The sequence below is a fragment of the Dysidea avara genome, chromosome 2, assembly GCF_963678975.1.
Source record: "Dysidea avara chromosome 2, odDysAvar1.4, whole genome shotgun sequence".
NCBI lineage: Eukaryota > Metazoa > Porifera > Demospongiae > Dictyoceratida > Dysideidae > Dysidea > Dysidea avara.
In genome coordinates, this window is record NC_089273.1 from 48,900,438 (window position 1) to 48,921,870 (window position 21,433).

Consider the following 21,433-nt stretch of genomic DNA (forward strand, 5'->3'; position numbering starts at 1 on the left):
GATTTCGCTTAATTAAAAATAAGACATGCATGCATGTGTATACAGCTAATTTGCATGTGGAAAACAAAACTTGTACATTGCTAAGAACTCCTATCATCCAGTCAAGAAATTGGGTCACATATAAGAGATGCAAAGAATGACATCACATGTTCATGTCCTGGAGTAACAACCAGCAAGGATGGCTATCACTATATATTTGCCATTTCTGCAAACAACCATCCCAGCAGTTAATTACTATCCAGATTGGAGCTAATTGTGTGCTTTTAACCTACATTATACACTTGTCACAGCTATATCTATATAGTGCACATGTCATGCCTTTCTTTGGTTCATTTTAAAAATCTGTAATATCTTCTAGCTAATTACTAGCTGCATAGCTATATCGTGAGTGCATGTAGCTAGTTGTTTTCATACAAAACTACCTTTTGTTTAGTGTGTTGCAAAGCATGTGTGACATGCATGGCTGTAAGAGCAGATAGCAAAAGTTAATTAGGTGCATGAAAGGCTTAAGTAGCATGGCTGGTTGAGAGTGAGAAGCATTCTTACCATGCAAAGCATGTTCTATCAAGGGAGTCTGGGGGAATACCCCCAACAGGAAAGTTGAAGAGTAGTCTTCTGAAATTGATTTTGGTAACAAAGGTGACTGAATTTTACTAAAACCTGAATCTAAATGTTTGTTTGGACACATGACTGCTCTATTAGAGTAGCTGACTGCTCTATTAGAGTATATCTTGATAATTGGAAGTGGAGAGGTGGAAGGACTTTAGCCCCTCCCCTTTGTGCTACATCCATGTATTTCAGTGCTAAAAGTTCTTTGGAACAGTTCATAAGTCATTTTGTGGAGTCCCACAGTAGCATACTGATCGCTAAAATGGTAAAATGTTACGACTCCTTGGAAATCCAATTAGATTTTGTACCACACTTTTCATTTTCATGGCTAATTATACCTAAAAGGTAGCTTTGAAGTGATAAAACAGCGTGAAATGAAATTCTGCTCTGTCCGATTATAGAGGTCGCGACACACCCGAATATTAATGGTTGTAGCTCCGCTTACGAGTGGAGGAATGAAACAAACTATGGCTGCTTAGAAAGTACATGTATTCCCCTAACAGTCAGTGGTGGTTGTGAGGAACTTCATCTTTTAGTGGAGGATTGCTGGGCGGTGTCCGATAAAAGAGGTAAATTTCCGATATTAGAGGTTTTCGGACAGTCACTTTAATCGGCTGTAGCAAAGCAACCACAAAAGCTTTCCAGCCAAAATTTTGGTACATTGCTAGACTAAGTGTGAAGTGTATCCGTGACAAAATTCAGAAGATTCGGCCTGGTAGTTTCTGAGAAAAAGTGTCCGATTATAAATGGTGTCCGACAATAGATCGCTTACTCTACTTGTTGTCAAAATACCGGCGACATCAAGCTGTAGTAGACTTACCGCGGAGAAGACCGAGAAAAATAACCGATGAAATGAAGGCTTTTATAGAAGAAATGCTCAACCAAGATGATGAAATTACAGCAGTGAAATTAAAGGACATGCTCACATCGCGATGGCCCGAAATACCTGTGTCTTCTTCCACAACATGATAAAACGTGTAAGAAGGCAAATGGGCTGGGTTTGTACCCGGCCAAAGTATTGTCAACTGCTTCGTGAAGTAAGTATGACGTATCAAATATTATATGGTTTAAAGTAGTACTATTGACAAACTTGGAGCAGTAGTGGCTCCCTAGTACTTTATTGCTATTTATATAACAGGGAGGGTTTTATGATACAGGTATCTACACTGCTTGAAGGTTCTTAGTTTACTAATTTGTTAAGATGCCTTACTGTAGTTATACTGATAGTAAAGTGTCAGTAAACTTAAGTATATGGAACATAATTATTTTACCAAGTTTTAAACTCTCAGTAAAACATCAGTGAATGCGGGTTTACTGAAAAACTACTAAAATAACGAACAATTAACTGTTCCATACACTGGGGATATACCACTGTAGTAAACTAAGATACTTCAAGCAGTGCTAGACATAATCACATGAATTTAACCAGAACGGCAGGGTATTTGTTACATTGAAGCAGTTTGATGAAGGGCCATGCATTTCATGGCTTCTGCTCCATCTTTAAACCAGGAGGAGTGCAGCCGGCTGAAGGCTGGCTACGGATTTTGGTTGGTGGTGGGTGTATCCTTGAGCAAGCATATTTAGAAGCCACAAAACTATTTTAGATGCTTATAAACAGACTCTAGTACATGGGCTACGAATTGCCACACCCCCATAGACAATCAGAATATACCACAATAATGATCTAGCTTCATAGGCAAACAAGGAATTGTTCTATGTTCACTAGCTTGATCTACTGTGTAGCTGAGTTGTGAGATTGAGATACTCTAACATAGCAGTCACAGTCACGTGTGTATTTTATAGCTACATGCTACAGTATAACAAAACAAACTAGCTAGTGCAAGTTTTAATTTTAAAATAAAATAGGGTTCCAGTGATAAAAAAACAGTGCACTATGCCAAATAGCTACCATCATTTCAAATTTACCTCATAGTTACCATCATCTCTTGTGTACTTTGGAACCCTACTTCATTTGTAATAAACACTCACACTGACTTCTTTGTGGTTGTTTTACCCCCTCAAGTCATTTCCTAAATAAAGGCCTAAAATAAGTAAGTAGTAAAATGTGTTTGTTTGTACTGAATATTTGATCCCTAATGTAAGCAGTATTCAAGTGGTCAGGGTATAATAATATTATTTTCTATTCAGGTCCAACTCATTAAATGTCTTTACTCCTAGAACCCAGCTGTACATTTAAACTTTGTCAAACCCTGTTAAGATTCAAACGCAGTTGATTGATACAGTATCTGGAATGGCCTTCCATCTACAGAACTTCAGGCTGGCGCACTATGTTAAAACACATATAGCATTTAGTGTGTACCGATATTTTAATTTGCATAAATGTGACCGGATATGCAAAAACCTGACATAATTACACATTTTTCAAATTAACTTTTAATATTTATAATCTACATGGCCAAGTGTATGCTCTGGCGAAGTTTCAGCTTCACATGCCAAGAACTTTTAGAGTTATAGTGCTACAAAGTAACAACAACAGAGCGATTGATTCATACAAGAAGTATCGAGAAAATATATTACAGGCACTTGCTAAAACTATTGTAACTCATAAACAGAGTGTTACACGGAGTTGGAACTTGTACCATCATGTTCACCATAAACAGAGGCTGCAAAGATGAAATTAATGAAAAAAATCAATCGCGTATGATTGCTTCAATGTGACATACATAAGGAAATGGGTGCAATGAAACAAAGATTTTCCAACTCCTCTTGAGTATGTGAATAAGAGAATATCCAGGTTTTCACTGTTTGACCTTTTCTTCATAAAGAACAAGGCATTTATTTTAATAATACACAATTATTTCACACATTGTGTTCAATGCTTTATGCTGTAAATTTAGGCCTGTGCATGGGTTTCTGCAGATACAGTCACAAATATTGTGAGGTTTGCTGTACATCTAGACACTGATGGGTACTATCATGGGGCAGATAAGGAAGATCTTACGACATGCAGTTAATTAATAATTATTATAATACAAAATAGCTAATTCACCGGTTAGACACATGCCCTCGCTATTTTGTGTGGTATGAACTCCTGGGTTTATGTTTCAATCTACAGTGTGTGTACAGATATGTTTGCTGTGTGTATGTATGATGAATGTGACAAGAGTCTTCTTAAAGAGTGTTGAAGCAGTGCAGCGCCACTCTACATTTCTCAAAATTCTTTTGATGCATGTGGTAAAATAATTAATAATTTTATTTACCACTCTACTTTATTTTGCTGGGAGAACTCTGTATGACTGTGTTAGAGCTGTGCAGGTACAAAATTTTAATCACTGGTATGTTTTGCTGATAATTGATGATAATTCGTTAATTGGTACAATTAAATTTCATTATTTAGACATGGTTTTAAAGCAGCAAGTACTTCTTTATGGAACATATGTGCTTGTGTGATTAACATTAAATTCTTATTGATTTAAGTGGGTGACTATTAATACTTTAACAAAATGCATTATACCAAGACCCGATTACAGTGATTGGTACATTCAGAAGCTACTCAAATGTTAATGCATATTTGAGTGAAGCTGATTTATCATATTTATCACCGGTTATTGAAGTTTTCGGAATCCTTGATCTATTAATTGGTTATTTGGTGAAAGTGAACAGCAATAAAGTGATATTGTATTCATAGTGACTTATATAGTTTTAAAATTTTACTTTGCAGAATTTACATCGTATACAATAAGCAGAAATTTTGGTAAGTGTCAATTTGGAAGAGATGTGCAAAATTGCAGAACCATTTCTAAAAGCTCATTATTATTATTTGACTGATTAAATTGAACACGTCAAAAGTTAATGGACCATCGTGCTTTATTTTCAGCTATGTTCAGCCGGTTACACAATGTTACGACAAAGAATAGCATTAGAACACCTCTACAATTAATCCAGTCACTACAGAAAATACGACGATTCACTTGTCTAGGCACACACCCAAAACCATTAATTGGTGAAAGTTACCTAGCCAGTTTTGGCATTGCTTTGCCTGCTACACAGCAGTTTTAACAAAGAATAGAAGCACCTCTGCAATCCAGTTACTGCGGGACAATTGGGCTAAAGCGAAGTCTAACAGTTACAAAATCAAGCTTGTAACCTTGGCAGTTATGCTTGTCTGAGGGCATTAGTCTGTCATTCAGTAGAAAATCCCACTAATCCATATAAAGCAACTGATGGGAAATGTTTTAGGTCGTACTATTGGGTTTGATCATGCTGCCAAGACACTGTGAAGGTATTATGAGGCTGGTTTCTGGCCAATTTTTTTTTGCGAGAATGTACAAACATTCATGATCCTTAATATACTGAAGAGTACTATTGTGATGACACTGGTCAATATCCGGTCAAATTACACAGATTCCTGATAAATTTTGCTGGCAATTTGCAAATTGCATCATAATGCGGATTATCTTAGTACAATGAGTCACCCTCGGGGTTGGGTCACTGGGTTGTGTACATTCTTACAACCTAAGGGAGTAACCACAAATGTAACATTGTTAACCCTCTAGTGTACTGTAACTACATAAAAAGTATGTGACATGTTGCCAGTATAGATGAATAGGCATGCAATTGGAAACAAAAAGTGGAAATGTAAAACAGAGATGGTCAAATTGTCTTATACACTGTAAATGTAACCTAGAGTAAAACCGTTGTTTATTTACGGCCTCTTAAAGATCACCTTATAAAGACCACCTCTATACAAGGACCACATTATAATTAGATCACAAAGATGGCTAAGGCATACAGACCACTTCATAATCGCTTTTCACCTCTACCATCTCTTCACATTTTGATAACAGCTAAGTTCCAAGCATCCCATGTTAGACCGCTTTATCAAAACAGCTAAAAAGACTAGGATCTTCGTTGATACAGTAGGTTGTAGTGTACTACATAGCTACATTTCACTTGCGTGGAATATTATATAATACATTCTGGTACCATAGTATTATTTATGTTGGTACGAACTAAGTGATGATGGTATATGACTTGAGTGAAGTGTGGACAAAGGGATGACATTGATATGAGTCATGAAATACATGTTTGAAGCTTACCATGTAAAGAGGTGGTCTTTATCAAAGGTGATCACAAAGTGGTTCCTAGCCATCTTTGAGATCTAATTGCAGTGTGGTCTTTGTACAGAGGTTGTCTTTATAAGAAAGTGGCCTTTAAGAGGTGGCTACTAAACAAGGGTTTTACTCTAGGGTACGTTTATATGACCATTTGACTATTTCCAGTTTCCATTCCACTGTTTCCAATTTCCCTAGATGAACTATTAATGGTTAGAAGCTATTCATAATTTTCAGTATTTTCACAAACATACATGTGTACATAGAATACTCTTATTGCTTTACCACTCCTAAAAGCATGCTGTAAAAGTGTTGACTTGATACTATGAACTTTTTATCACTGCATCAGCTGCTACTCTTTGTCGCATGTTGGCATAGATGCAATGTTTAGCCTTGTGTAGTAATGTGTAGTGCACTCTTGGGTATTCCCCCCTAAGGCATCCTTCAGACTTTACTTGTAGCTCAGTTTCCATTATGAACACTACTGCTGGTGCTACTGTATATACATTTTTCAACAGTATACAGGTGAATTTACCTGCTCCCTCCTAGTGTATTCTCTGGCTCCACATGTTCAGTCACTTTAACCAACACCCTGGTCAAATTTGCTTTGCCAGGAGGACATTATGGCAAAATTACAGAAAACTCTTTACTGCTATCATACTGTGTAAGATTATAGTGTAAGGTTAAATCTCCACTATATCTCTGTCTCCACATAGTGGTTGGCATCCCAATGAAAATGTGACCAGGCCTGCGAAAATAGGGCATGGGGCACATAAAATTTGCCTAGTTTTTCAAGCTTTCATGGCTCATAACTTTTGATACTATTATGCTATGGCCATGAAATTTTCAGCACATATTACCCATGCAAGTTATAGAATGTAGATATTCTATTCCAGTACTGAGATATGACCCATTGTGTGACAGGGTGTAGTTTTTGCACACATGCCTTATTTATCGCAGGCCCAGTCACAAATATGTTTACCCCATAAATGTACATTTAATATTTTAGCTCAACAAAACTAAACGTCTTATTTGGGCAAAGGAGCAGCAAAGAACTAAAGAGACTTTCGCAAATTGCATTTTTTCGGACGAGTGTACAGTGCAGCTAGATAGTCACAGTAGGATCTGCTTTAGAAAGATCAAGCAACCACGAATACTGAAGCAACGGGCCAAGCACCCTGTCACGGTACACATTTGGGGTGGGATCTCAGCAAGGGGGGCAACCAAAATTGTTATGTTCAACGGGATAATGAATGCTCAACGACTCCAAAGGATTCTGGAAGCTGGTCTTTTACCATTTATAGATCAGAAATTTGCCGACAGCCATAGGTTATATCAAGACAATGACCCCAAACATTCATCGAAATTAATTGAAAAGTTCTTCAAAGACAATGAAGTCAAATGGTGGTATACTCCTCCCGAATCCCCAGACTTAAATCCAATTGAGTTAGTCTGGAGTTCAATAAAGCAATATCTTCGGAATACGTGGAAGCCTAGAAATTTAGAACAGTTAAAGTCTGGCATTGAAAGTTTCTGGTCAAAGCTCACTCCAGCAGTTTGCCATAAATATATAGGCCACCTTAAAAAGGTCATTCCTAAGGTTATCGAGGTTGGTGGTGAGCCGAGTGGATATTGATTAAGTTAACTGCCCTTTCAGGTACGTACTATCCTGGCTATCTATTTGTTTGATTTACTTCCGTTTTATTTTATTTTATTATACAGTACTTATTGTTTGACTGATGCTAATACAAGTGTGACACCTGCTAACTGTAATTGATGTCTTCTTATATACATTTTGAAGTGGTGTATACTGTATATAATTTTTGTAGATGGTTTGCATGTTATGTCATTCACTTGCAATTTAAAATTTAATAATTTATTACTATATTTGCACAAAGTTACTGTACATTTGTGCCTATAATTAATTTTTTGGAAACAATCACTTAGTAAATGGTCTACAAAATCACTTCCAGTTCATGAATTTACTGGGTTAATTGACTAATGTATGGGACTGCGCAGACTCCCAGTGGCTAGCTAATATTCTATGCGAAGAGATTAACTATCATGTGAACACTGAACTGTCTCTTTTGTTGTTACGCTTACAACTGTACGTGGTAAATATATTATAAATGCATGATCATGATTAGCTACTGGTTGGCTGTTGTACGTGGTCGGAGTATACACTTTGGACACTCTTTAGGAATGGCTCCAAATGATCTCATTCAGGTTGAGCATGACCAGACTGCTTTCTTTATGCAGTAACTGTTAATCCTTGTTTTGTTCATATGATTTATTTATGTTTCTTCAAAGTTTACTGTTATTACATAAAATGGAAAAATTCTTGTGTTGTGTGTAGCTTTGTCTGTGTTTTTCCTCCTGTGAGTTTAATTCTAAAGAGAGTGTTAGTATATGTGACCAGGCCTGCAAGAACTGGGCATGTGGGTACAAACTATTGTAATGCTACCGGTTTTACAGTATCTTAGTATTGAAACAGATGTATGCTTGCAACCTACTGTAACTGAAAAATGTCAACAATTCTTAATTTACCCATACTTTAGTGCATGCATGGCAACAGAATACAAGTTTCAATTGTGCATGGAGTTTGATCTGAGGCTGAAACAACATGTACAAATTAAAATTATGGCAACTGCGTCATTAATCTATACGTTTAGTGGATGCACCAAGAATCACAACAAAATTCAGTAGTATAGTGACGAACAAAGCTTCTACTCTGCACCTTATGGCTATGTTTAAATCAGTGCAGCCTCTATCAATAGTGGGTGCAGTTATCTGTTATGTGCATACACTCTAGAATGTGAGATTAGGGGCACACCTTCACATACAGTATAGTTGAGTTAAAATATAGACTGCTGCAGGTTACTAGTTGTAAGTGACACACCTATAGTGTATAATTGTAGGCACCTGAACAGTCCATAAATTTCCCAATCAATTGGGTAAGTGAGACAATTTACAGTATAATGGCAGTCTTACTTTTTTGGCTTTGTGCGTGCATGTACATGTGTAGTTTTAAAACCATCGTAATTTTGCTAGAGCTTACATATCAAATAAATCTACATTGGTTGGTTAAACTCAACAGGACTATAAACAAGGCAGTCTAAAAGTGAATGTTTGAATAGTAGTTTAAGTATCATTGAAGTAAAATAGTGTAGATTTCATATCACATAGTCCAATTATAAAGAAAACCTGCTACAACTCCAAAATGACATCATCAATCCACTGTAGAAGAAACCACGAATTCTATTACCACAGGGTAAGTTTAGTCTGGAAGACAACTCGTCAATATACAAAATAATCACAAGAATTTAAATTCAAACCTGCTTGCAATAATATAAACCCTATGAATACCCAATAGTACTGTGCTCCTGCCTATCTATCATGTAACACATTTACACTTCAGATCAAGGAACCACTTGGGATATGTTTCGCAGCTGGCTAACCCAGGCTACAACTGAGCAGTAACAATGTACACATTAAGAAATGTTGATTGTGGGAATCGATTAGTACTCACATGATAAGGATGCATAACTAGGTGATCAATTAAAAAGATCTGAAGTTATGGAATCTCAGTGAGTTAAGAAATGCTCAAAATTAATTTATAAGCTCATCCGCATGTTGATCCATCATACTTACAAATTTAAGTAAAATAATTATGAAGACTAACTTCTGCAAAAGGTTTTGTGGTAGCTTCCCTTGGCTATTGGTGATGAGCAAGCCAAGTATGTTGTACTTTATAAGATTGAAAGTTGAGAGCCTTAGACTTTCTGAATAGGTACCTGTCTATTTCAGTAAACTTGTGATCTGGCACCATGGAAATGTCTTATACAAAGAACGTTCAATGTTATCCCAGACAGAAATGATACTAAATCTACTTTGGAATATAGTAAATCTACTCTCATATACCTGTACTAGCACAATCCCTAGGATAGATGATGCAGGGGTACACATGTAACAATCTGGGAGGGTCTATGAGGGAAGCCTGAATGCTAACCTAATATTTGCAAAATGGTCACCGATACACATACTGCGGAGCAGGTTAATGTGAAGTATATATTAGTTGTGCATTTGTGGTGACATGGTTGTAAAGTTTCACTCACATGCAGTGAAAAATAACAGTGTAACTACAAGTAAACTATGGCAATTGCTGAATATCCCACATGCAAATCCACAAAAAAAATTATCAAACTACTAGTAAATGTTTAGGCTAAAATTAATGCAATGACACATGTGAACAGCAAGGAATACATATACAGACAGCAAGGGGATTGATGCACACGTCATTTTCTGTTCTTTTCTGTGCGTTTCATTCCCCTTGCATCACTGTCAATGGCTTTAATGCAGTCTAGTTCCCAGTTATCTTTTTCGTTGTTGATTGTAGATTTGTGGCACTCATACGATTTTCTTCTTATATAAATCAACTTAACTGGGTCTAATGCAGGTTTATCCCAGCCTCTACAGTTCGAATTTATTCTGGTGTCCTTGTCAAACAATATATTTGTCATAGCAACTGCCAGTCTTGCTCTAGTTTTGTGCTTCATTATCAAAGGCACCAGAATTTCAGATGGTATGAGCTGCAAATAGAAACCTGAATAATACATTGTTTCTTGCACTATTAGCATTTAAGACCTTCACATACAATCAGTACACTAAAAATTGCTGGTTAGTCACTACACTATCAGCTGTTACACAATATCAGAACCCACCTCATTCATTGCACCATCTGGAGACATTGCAGTGTTTGCCTGATGTTCTTGCTGATGGTCTGATGGAGTTTCACTTGTACAAGGAACTAGAGAAAAATTAATGGTCATGTCCATACACATAATCAGAGAAAACAATTACTCACTTATTGCTGACCCACTAGCCAATGTAGGTGTTGCTGTTACTGGTGTATATGTTGTGGTCAATAGAGGCAATGTAGATGTTGCTGTTACTGGTGTACATGTTGTGGTGGTCAATAGAGGCAATGTAGGTGTTGCTGTTACTGGTGTACATGTTGTGGTGGTCAATAGAGGCAATGTAGGTGTTGCTGTTACTGGTGTACATGTTGTGGTGGTCAATAGAGGCAATGTAGTGGTTGCTGGCGATGCTAACCGAGACAATGTAGGAGTTGCACAGGGAACTAGAGAAAATGACAATTTCATACACATAAAAGAAACAAACTACTCACCTAGCCCAGTTAATGCTGACCCATGAGGAGCTGTTAGAGCTCTGGCAACCCCTGATGCCAGCAAAACCTTAACCTGTTGCTCTAAGCAATCAATTCGATCATTCAGGACTCCAAATTGCTCTTTCTAAATACATACATCACAGTGTAAGTAGCTACAACATGCCATAAAATTTAAACCAGTACATCAAGGTACATGGTGCTGAACCGATTAAGTGCAGCTGGACAATCAATAATGACTAGATACACAAGAACCAAATTATGTGAAAGCAGGGTATGTGCAGCTAATTTGTACTAGTAACAGCATGGGTAGCAGTGAAATTTGGGATAAATATCACGAGTGTTGTATTGGAAATTTACCATTTTCAATACAAGAGTGGTATTTATCCCAAAATTTCACTGCTACCCATGCTATTCCCAGTTAATACCATACTCGCTGCATACGCATGCTGTGCATTAGCGTTGCTATGTACGCAATTTGTCACTATGTACTAAACACGTGTAAACACTAATTGGCACTACATTGTTAACATAAATTCTAGCCAATGAAATTGCAATTACAACTTTTTCACTGCTACCAGTGAAATATGGGATAAATTTCACTGCTACTATTGAGACTTTTGTATGGGCAGTGAAACAGGTATGGTATTACATAATAAATGAAATACTTGCACATCACTGAATCTTTGCGTATTGTAAAATTCACATGAATTATAAATCAACCTCAGTGCTAATTTTCCTTCTGTATACTATACACACATTTGTGACCTACTGTAATTTTTAGAAAACCATTGATATCTGCACATTTTTCAAATTCATTTTATTTGTGTTTGGTTGTCTACAGGGACAAAGGAATGGAGTGGATAAGTTTCAGCTTCATAAATTAAGCAGTGTGGGAAATACAGCACTAGACAGCAAATAAATTGATATTTATAGGTTTTGCCCAAGGTATGCTTCCATGTTTGAGAAAGAAGGCAAATTCACTGAAGAATGATCATCGATAAATCCTTTTGTCACCGCAATGTAAACAAACGTCTTTAACTTTGAAACCCTTTCATGTATGGAGATGTAACATATATTTGCACTCCCTATGAACTGGCGAACACGACGATGCCTAGGATTTATCCATTCCCCAGTGAGACAATAAAAAGCTTGCATTGAGTTTGTTTCTAGAGCTTGTGTTTTTTACCCATTGTTTTTAAAAACATTTTATTACAAAAGTACTATTGTACATAGATTGACGGTTTTCCAAAATTCAGTCATATGTGTGACCGGGCCTGCGAAAATAGGGCATGTGGGCACAAAGTACACCCCATCACTCTACCGGTCATATCTCAGTACTGGAATGGTATTCTTGCATTCTGTAACTTGCATCATGCTGCCAATTAACTGCTTACTAAGAGCTGAAAATTGCAATGCCATAGCATAATGGTACAAAAAGTTATGGGTGATTAACGTGTGAAAAAGTAAGCAAAAATCATGTGCCCACATGCCCTATTATCGCAGGCCCAGTCACATATAACAATCAAGAGTTTAAAGAGTGTAAAGTTAAGTAGAACATCCTGGATCACATTATAATAAAAAAATATTATATAAGCACCACATACATATGATGTACATACCTGATACTCACCAATCTCCATCAAAAATTTGCCTATCGTCATCTGATAATCTCTTATCTGGTGAACTTCAGAATGCAGTGTTGTAGCCTACAAACAATATACTATTATAGTGATGCTACTAAGCTACTACACATCATTTATTAAATTGAGGGACTTATTTGAGGTCGTGAAACACGAGCGCTATAGTTTTTAACACAGTCATGTGCACCCAAAAGTGTGTGCGTGTGTGTGTGTATGGTCACCAAACATACAATGTAGCTGGCCTCCTGAAACAACGAATTCTTTTAACCCTTTATTACCGAAGTTTTTTTTATAAAACCGCAAGTGTGAAAACTTTTATGGCTTGTGTGAAATGTGGGCGATACGAGTGGACCCCACCCATTAATTAACCCATCAAGCTATATACCGTTTGATAGCCAACTCTCTCTTCTACCAACACAGCTGGAATACTTACAGATCACACACACAACTCACGCGCTATGAAGCGAAGAAAGCGTATCTTCTCCGTATCGCCATGGCATTGAAAGATGGGCGCTGCCATCTTACTAATCAACGCGATGACATCACACTATTTATTTTTAGAATCCTTATCACGTGGGGAATGGAGTAACTCCAACTAAAGCCTCCTAGTAGCAGGGAGAAGGCGAACATGGAGTTTTAAACAGGTATTATTGTTTTGTATACGCTATTTTATATTGCCAAGTGCCATAACTTGCCCATGCTTCTTCCTATCGCCGAACGGTAAACTTCATTAAAAACGCCCGGTCCTTCTGAGCAGTTTGGTAGCAATTTCAGCTTCGTAGCCCCTAGGAAAAAGGAGTTATGGCTCCGTTTATAAAGGGCACTCGTTATGGCAATATATTAGCCATTCGATAATAAAGGGTTAAAATATATAGGGTATATATATGTGAACAAAAATTAAGTACAATTGAAAGGCTTTTTCACACAAGAAAATGGTATAGATAAACTGTTCTATGCAGTATTCATAATTTGTTCAAGTTGTGGTTCCTTAGCAACATAATTACAAATATTTCAAAGAATTACAAAATACAAAACTTATTGATTAGTTGCTGATACTGGTTTTTACAAGTACATTGTTGGTAATAGGATTTACCAATAACAATGTTTATACCTTTAGGGTCACCGTAGAAGAGCCAAGGTAACTATGCACAATACACATGACATTTTTAATGCCTTAACTACTGGTAGGTTTTTGATAAACTTAATGTACAGCAAAATTCGATTCATTTATTCACTATAGCCAGTTTTGTATTATGGTTACTCGGGCTGATGTAAAATTCCAAGTGGAACTATGCAATTAAAAAGCAATAATTTTGCATAGCACCTCCATAGTCTGAATCCAGATATCTGCACTATTTACAGACCTCTGGAGTGATACAATAGTCACCTCAGTAACCTATACACGCGATATAAACACAGGTGGCGTGAAACATAAACTACATTTCTTTCCAACTGCCTTGTTTGAGAAACATGTCAGAAAAAGCGTATCTGTTGGAATTACAAGAACCCTACATACTACAAAATCCTAGACACTTGGTCAACTAGAGTTTAGTAGTATCGAGAAATTCTAGTGCTGTCACTGTAATTACAGCCTATCACTACTGTATATCCAGTGTTGGGAGTAACGCGTTACGTAATATTATTACTTTTGTGGTAACTACAAGTAATATAATGAAATACGCTATAAAAACAGGTAATATAACTCAAGTTACTTTACTTACAAATGTTACGCGTTACCTAAGTAATATAGTTACTGTAACGAATCTAATATTATTATTATTACAAATAATTAAGTTACTAAACTCGTTAGTTATCCTCTAAGTAACGCCTAGCCCAATGAAGTAACGAAGCCTACTAAATGAAGCTTATTCACCAGCTTCTTACTTATAACCAAGATTTGCACATTGTCCAACAATGTAATCATGTCACGTGACAGCTTAAGGCTGTGGACACAAAGTAATATAATATGTAATATTATTATAGTTACTTTATTTTATGAGTAATATGTAACTGTACCTAAATAGGTCAGTTGCAAGTAATATGTAATATGTAACTAGTTACTTTTACAAAGTAACTTGCCCAACACTGTGTATATCTGTCAAAAACTACTAAGATAATATACAGTAAAACCTCATTAACAGAGCCACCTGTGGAACCAAACAAAAATTGGCCCCAATAATGAGGTGGCTTTAGAAAGTACATCAGATTTGTGCTTGGAGCCTACTAAAGTAGCCACTAGTACTATAATGAGGTGGTTTTATTAAAGAAGTGGCCACTAAGTGAGATCTTACTGTAGCTTCACAGTTGAATTGTCCAGGCATAAACTCAATGCAATTCAATCATTTCAGTGGCATTTAAACAATCAAACAGTTATTATACTCTATAGAGCTCAGATGATAGATGATTTAAAAGTAATTTTTACATATACTGAATACAAAAAGACAAGATACCTGCTCATGATTGCCAGACAAAGAACTAGCTTCCACTGTGGTTCTTGGGGTCACTCCTTCTTCATCAGTATTGTATCGATCCTCCAAAGGATTGGGGCCATCATAAAATGCCACAGGCTCAATAGTACTCTGTAACACATTCATAATTATTGCATAAGTCATGAACCATAGTCATTCTTACTGTTACACTGTCCCTTATTTGGTGAACGGATATGTCCAAGATTATACCATTTACATAAACACTCCCACATTATATATATATAGGGTACCCTTACACTATGGCAGTGTTTTCTCATTGAGTAATTTTGTGCACCTACTACCACTGCACATCATTTTAGACTTTCTAACAGTATGATGCTTTAAAATACTATCTTTGTGGAAGAAGCCTCTATTACAAAGTTGTTGTTTTTTTCCCAATATACCACACAGTAAGGCCAGGTTTTGCTAACTACTTTGGACTGCCTAGAGCTGTACTGTGTAGATGTACTAAAAGAATATCAATGGTCAACAACAGCAACATTAGGTATTCTTGCCCAAAAATGTCACCCAAAACCAGCCTAACTATTCTTTATAACAGCTTGGCAGTATTAGCTAGACATAGGTCAGTAAATAAACACATTTAGAGCAACCACAAATCCTCTTCTACAATCTATAAATTCTATTAATAAAAATACTGTAAATGATGCCTTCAGACAGGAACATGCATGGAGAAGGTTACATGATTGACATCACTCTGGACCTTTTTCCTGACAATGTGATCATAAGACTTAGCCCATTTCTTTTTAGTGTAGCTATGACACTGCATTTTCTACATTCACAAAGCTATAGTTTGAGTGGAAAGTGTAAAAGAGCTGAATTCCCAATTCACTTTTCAAAGTATCAATAGTAGGGGGCATGTGTCACATGATATTTGATCCGTCAATATGGCATCCCAATGGCCCAGTGTGATCCTACATACCCCATGGCTTCTGCTCTATTTCTTAATTCTCAGGTTCGTGGCAAGCACACTTCATACATAACAGAAATACATGGAAGTGTCTTAAAACAATGTCTTTCTGATCTATATACACCTTAATGAGTTGCCATTATTATGAAGCCTTTTAATGATTTTGAGAGGGTTGCATAACAGCCCACTGTACTCTTTTGAATCATCACACACTTTTCATGCATAGTGCATTTTTACCTCAAAGAATTTATTTCCGCAAATTGCTGTGGTAATTACATTAGTGGTTGTTTTATTATATGAACTTTTGTGTCTTCATGCTCCTGTAACTCTTCACCCTCAATACAAGTATCCAAATGGAAACAAGTGCAATCCTAGGTTTAAAATTTACACGTCTAACCTGTAGCAGTGGTTGAGGCACAGAACCAGGTGATGATGGTGGCGTAGCTCCTACGTGGATCACAAAATCATCCTACAATAAAAATACAGTCAATATGTACAAAAAGCTAAAGATACAAAATGTTTATTAGATTTGACATCTGTAAGTATGCTTAAAATTTAGTGATCCAACTACATAGCAATGTTTACAGAACTTCATTATCACCCTAGCCAATACAAGTTCTACCACTGGATTGCTTTTATAGACATACCCAAATGCTTTGATGATGGGTGGGAGAAGGTAACGTTGCCGTTATGTTTGTTAATGTAAACGGACAAGTCCTGGAGATATCACAGAAATATTTCACGATGTGACTCACAATAGAATCGATTGTGGGTTGCGAGCAAAAGATGCAATGAACATCTACCATGCCAAACTAGGGTGAAATATGCGCGAGTTACTCTGTTAAACTAGTTTATGTGTGTTCAGGCTGCTAATAGTTCATGCAACGTGAGTTAATTACAAGTCCTAGCATATAGTGAAGCTACATGACTAGAAAGTTCCATAAATCATTTAAAGCATAGCCTTATTTGTGCTGTATGAAAAATAAAGCACTTGGCGCTCGGTATCGATGCTTTATTTTTAATTATTATTATTATTATTGTTTTTCAGTACACACACAAAAAAGGTACTGAAAGCCACTAACAAGTGCTGCCAGTGACTCTACTACAATTAATTACAGTAAATAATTACTTATAGCAGTACTGCATATATTGGTGATGGTGACGCTGTTGAACAGTGGCAGCAGGGACAGAGGTAATGGAAGGTATGAATGTTTGTATCATTGAATTGCCGCATGAAATGATCCCACATGTAGTTGTACAGTTTGTGTTTAATAATGTTTGTGGACAGAGATAGGTCTATTTTTGGTAATGAGTTCCAGAGACGTGGTAAATGATAAAAGTAAAAGTTTTGAGCAGTGTTGGAGGAACATCTATGATGAACCATTTTTTCAGATGCACCAAATCGTGTATTAGAGGTACTAAACTGGACATATTCAGTAATGTTGAAATGTGATGACTGTTGCTTGTAGGACTTGATGAAGAACATAATATCATTCATTTCATATACATACATTAGTGGTAATAGATGTAGAGTGACCAGGTGTGATCTATAATTATGATGATTGGTAGTCATTCAAAATCCACTTTGTAGCTCGCCTCTGTATTCTTTCTATCATATTGATATTTTTAATTAGATGAGGTCTCCACACTTGTGAACAATATAAGATTTGTGAACGAACAAGTGAGATATACAACCTTTTTCTAGTCTCAACTGGTCCATTACCTGAAAAACTTCTACAAATTAATCCAAGAATTTTGTAGGCCTTGCCTGATATTAATTTGTAGTGGTTCTCTCATGTTAAGTTTTGTGTTATTATTATCCCTAGATCTTTAGTGCTATCAACAGTAGCAATCGGCTTGTTGTCAATAAAATAGGAGGTAGCAGTCATGTAGCTCTTTAGCCAGAATTGTAAGTGTGCAAATTTGCTGAAATGGTAATATATATCAGATGTTATGCCCCATTGGAAGAGGTTATCCAGATCTTTTTGAAGGAGGTTCATTTCAGTTGTATTCAGACCACTTCGATGTTTCAGGCATTTGGTATCATCAGCATAGATAAATGCACTAGAAAACTTTAGGCACTTAGGTAGATCATTTATTTTCCATATAGCACTCGCGGCTATGCTTTAACATATACATAAACACCTTAGAAATCTTACTGTGCATTTTTATAAGCTCAGCAGAGTAGTATAGTGAGATCTATTTAGAAGAACTTGGACTGCAACAGCCTTCTTGGGAAGTGATACTAAGACATGCACTACGTAGATGGCTGCAGTTTTCTATACAATGAACAATCATGCTTTATGGACTACTTCGATTAGTGATTAGTAGTATCTGATTGTTCTGTAATCATAGGCAGTAGAGTTAGAATAAAGCAAAGCTTTTAAAGAAAATCAGTACTTCAGTTTTAAAGTGTGACATATTTTAATAGTTATCAACAGTTCCTAATGACCTTTGAGAAATGCTACACTGGCAGTTGCCTACTTTCCCTTACACATGACTTTACCTTTTTCACTTTCTTTTTTCTTTTTCTCTTTTGTCTTCTTCATCTTATTCTGTAGCAATGCATACACTTAACAACATGAACACTTTGCATGTTATCACAGTGCATACTTCTTTATTCTTCTCCTGGTCCTTAGTTCTTATACCTGATTTAATCTAGAACATACAAAGTGTATCAAACAATATGCACAGTTGAGACAACACATCTATTGATTGGCTTAGTGGTCATTTCATTTCAAAAGTCAGTTCCACATTACAAAGCAGTTATGATATACATATACACACAAAAGCATACCAAAACTAAACAGGAGCTTATAGGTGCCAAAGACGCAGTGCTTATGAGCTCCTGACTAAAGCAATGAAATATCCTGTCATCAGAAAAAGGGTACGGGAGAATTTAAACATTATACATTTAAAACAAAATACAAAATGTAGTACCACTGCACTATGTAGCTGTTCAAATTGTCTTTTTTCTTAAATAGGCAGCTTGTACAGTATAAAAAGTTAGGCCCATATATACATGGCACAGTACCTCATAAAAATATATACTATATATATATACTTACCAGTCTCCTCTTCTTCTCTGGCTTTCTGCCATCACATTGTTTCCTTTTCACCCCCTCAACATTCTCATGATCATTTACCTGTGCATAGTGTCTTTACTGTACATAATGCAAATTAAAAATAACCTGTGACAATGGATCAGTGGCATCTTCTACATTATTCACGTCATTCGTGTCTTCATCATCATTCATGTTGGTCTCCTTAAGTTTGCATTCCTCTTCTGTCCCTTAGAAAGAAACCAGCTTTACTTCACACTCTTTACTCAAACATAGCTGCTGTATGCAATAACAAGATGATTTTGAGCTACTTCTAAAAACCAGGCACTATATGCAGCTCTACCTAGACACCCCTGGTCACACATGTTGTTTAAAATGGTTTGTTAGAACTGCAAGTGCTTCCTTAATTACCAGTGTAATTTGAGAACTACAGAATAACATGCATACCACGGTTTAGTTTGACTCAGTTCAGTCCAGCCCAGAGTGGCTGCTGCTCACACTACACAGTCTCGCTCACACGCTAAATCACCTGGCTTGTATAAGCACACAATTAAATTACTGAGCTTGCTAAAATCATAGCAGCTTTTGTTTTCCAAGCTTAGTTACTGCTAGAAATCTTGAATCCCTACAAGAGCTACAATGGATAGATAGCTGCAAAGGACTGTAGAAATGGCAACACAGATCGAAGTAATCAAGTAGAGCAACTGCCAACAACAGCAAACTTTTGCATGGCTTTCTTTCCTGCCAAAACAGGGTTTCTGTGATTCTTGATTCTCTGTATAACGTCGAGTTATTTGAATTATAATTTAATGTGCGATTCTTTTCCTTGCTGTTTCTTTGAAGTTATTAACATTAAATGATCCATGTGAGTCTGCATGAATATACAGATATGTATCAAACAACCGACCAGGCCTGCATTTTATGTAATCAACACATAACAAAAAGGCTCTCATTCCTACTGTTGTAAAACTATATTTATGTACTTGTTTTATTGTCATGTCTTCAATAGTATATCTGTATCGGGCCTTGAGTAGAATCAATATTAAAATTATGGCCCTCAAAAACAGGGTATGAACATGGAACTATACCCAAGAGGTAAATTCTAAGGTCTAGGGTATTTCCATTTTGTGTCTTGTATAATAAAGCCAATTAAATAAGGATAAGGTGATATTGTTAAAAGCTTTTGAGTTATGAAAATTTGAAAAGGTAGACAAATCTTACACGAGCTCACATGCTCACGAGCTCATATTTTCATTGTACTTTCTCAAGAATACTGTAACTGGTGAACAGTTCTGGCCAAAGTGACCACCATTACTTTGATATTCACAAAATTTGATTTAACATATTTGTTATGAAATCTTCGATATCTAAAACCTTTAAGTTTGGCCAGCACTTACCTGGTTAAATGGTGTTATTTCCCAAGATTTTTTTTTTTTTGAAAAAGTCTCAAGCTATAGACTCAATGTGATCTTTGCACTCTCTGCCAGCTCATCGTTTTTAAGAGCTGCAACACATGTACAGCCATGGCATAGGTATTTACATATCATCCAGGAACTAGTATTCACAAATTAGAACACCTTGTATAAAGCTAACCTACATGTATTTGTAAATTTAGTAAAGGGCCTATGAAGTACTTTAATCAGCACTTTTGTAACCAAAAGATGATTTGTTGGGTGCAGACAAACAAAAAAATAATAATAAAACAAAGATGCACACACATTTCAGAGAAAATTTTCAAGAAAGCTCACAATGCTACATTAAAAATAATAATTTTTACCTTCAAAAACAATGTTGCCTTTCAGTTTCCAGCAAGGCCATTTCACCACACAGGTCTCCTGGTCACGGGACAACATACGACTTCTGGGTATTAAGGCAATAGTGCCATCGCAATCAAAAAGTACTACCGCGTGAGTAGCACCGTTAGATTGGTCACTGGACGGAGAGTCTATAACAAATAACACATATAGGCCAGTTTAAAATATATTAATCACGTACCTTCCACAGTGTTGTGTCTGCCGCTTCTTTTTGGGGGAGCAACTGACTCCAACTCCATCTCCATCAGCAGTGATTAGGGACACGTGGCCAGCAATGCGATGTTCACGTGATAAGTCACTAAACAGTCACGTGATGTGTTATTTATAAAAGTTATAGTTGACTCGTCCTCGGACTCGTCTTAGTCTCGCGCAGCCAGACCACTGTTTCAGCGCTGGGAAGTCCTCAGATCTGGACGGGATTCATTTTACAGCATCATCAGCAGCAGCAGCTCTGCTTTCTATATCACGGAGTCCACCCGGTTAGTGTCCGATCTATAGAGAATGAGGAATTAGATTGTACATGGTCTTGTATCAACTATTCACATCATTCATTGCTGTAACATTGTTAATTGAATGGGCCTTGTGAGAATGTAGTGTGTCTCCTAGCAACCAAGTGGTAGTTATGATGATTAGCAGTACGATTAAGCCA

At 36.6% G+C, this 21,433-nt stretch overlaps 1 protein-coding gene and 2 long non-coding RNA genes across 4 annotated transcripts; 1 reads left to right on the plus strand and 2 right to left on the minus strand.

Annotated features, from left to right (window-relative positions):
• The first annotated feature begins 1,584 nt into the window (after window positions 1-1,584).
• Window positions 1,585-7,540, plus strand: LOC136246205 (uncharacterized). 2 transcript variants are annotated; one of them, XR_010696298.1, is made up of 3 exons: window positions 1,585-1,646; window positions 6,694-7,341; window positions 7,407-7,540. It is a non-coding gene; the product is annotated as an uncharacterized lncRNA (long non-coding RNA). The 2 variants fall into 2 exon arrangements; XR_010696304.1 differs by lacking the exon at window positions 1,585-1,646 and adding an exon at window positions 6,320-6,348.
• Window positions 7,541-9,879: 2,339 nt separating this feature from the next.
• On the minus strand, window positions 9,880-12,062 carry LOC136248184 (low-density lipoprotein receptor 1-like). The gene is made up of 6 exons (XM_066039998.1): window positions 12,059-12,062; window positions 11,056-11,108; window positions 10,873-10,996; window positions 10,549-10,824; window positions 10,406-10,491; window positions 9,880-10,273 (listed from the first exon to the last, which is right to left on the minus strand). The coding sequence occupies exons 1-6, from the start codon at window positions 12,060-12,062 to the stop codon at window positions 9,980-9,982; spliced, it is 837 nt and encodes a 278-aa protein (XP_065896070.1). The 3' UTR covers window positions 9,880-9,979.
• Window positions 12,063-18,413: 6,351 nt separating this feature from the next.
• LOC136247538 (uncharacterized) lies at window positions 18,414-19,059 on the minus strand. The gene is made up of 3 exons (XR_010697631.1): window positions 18,977-19,059; window positions 18,522-18,566; window positions 18,414-18,463 (listed from the first exon to the last, which is right to left on the minus strand). It is a non-coding gene; the product is annotated as an uncharacterized lncRNA (long non-coding RNA).
• Between the last annotated feature and the right edge of the window lie 2,374 nt (window positions 19,060-21,433).

What these genes read in the sequence shown, in the direction of transcription:
- LOC136248184 (XM_066039998.1), bottom strand. An exon ending in TCAGCACCATGTACCTTGAT is followed by an intron (nt 10,997 to 11,055) that starts GTACTGGTTTAA and finishes GTATGTATTTAG; the next exon opens with AAAGAGCAATTTGGAGTCCT. An exon ending in GTCAGCATTAACTGGGCTAG is followed by an intron (nt 10,825 to 10,872) that starts GTGAGTAGTTTG and finishes CATTTTCTCTAG; the next exon opens with TTCCCTGTGCAACTCCTACA.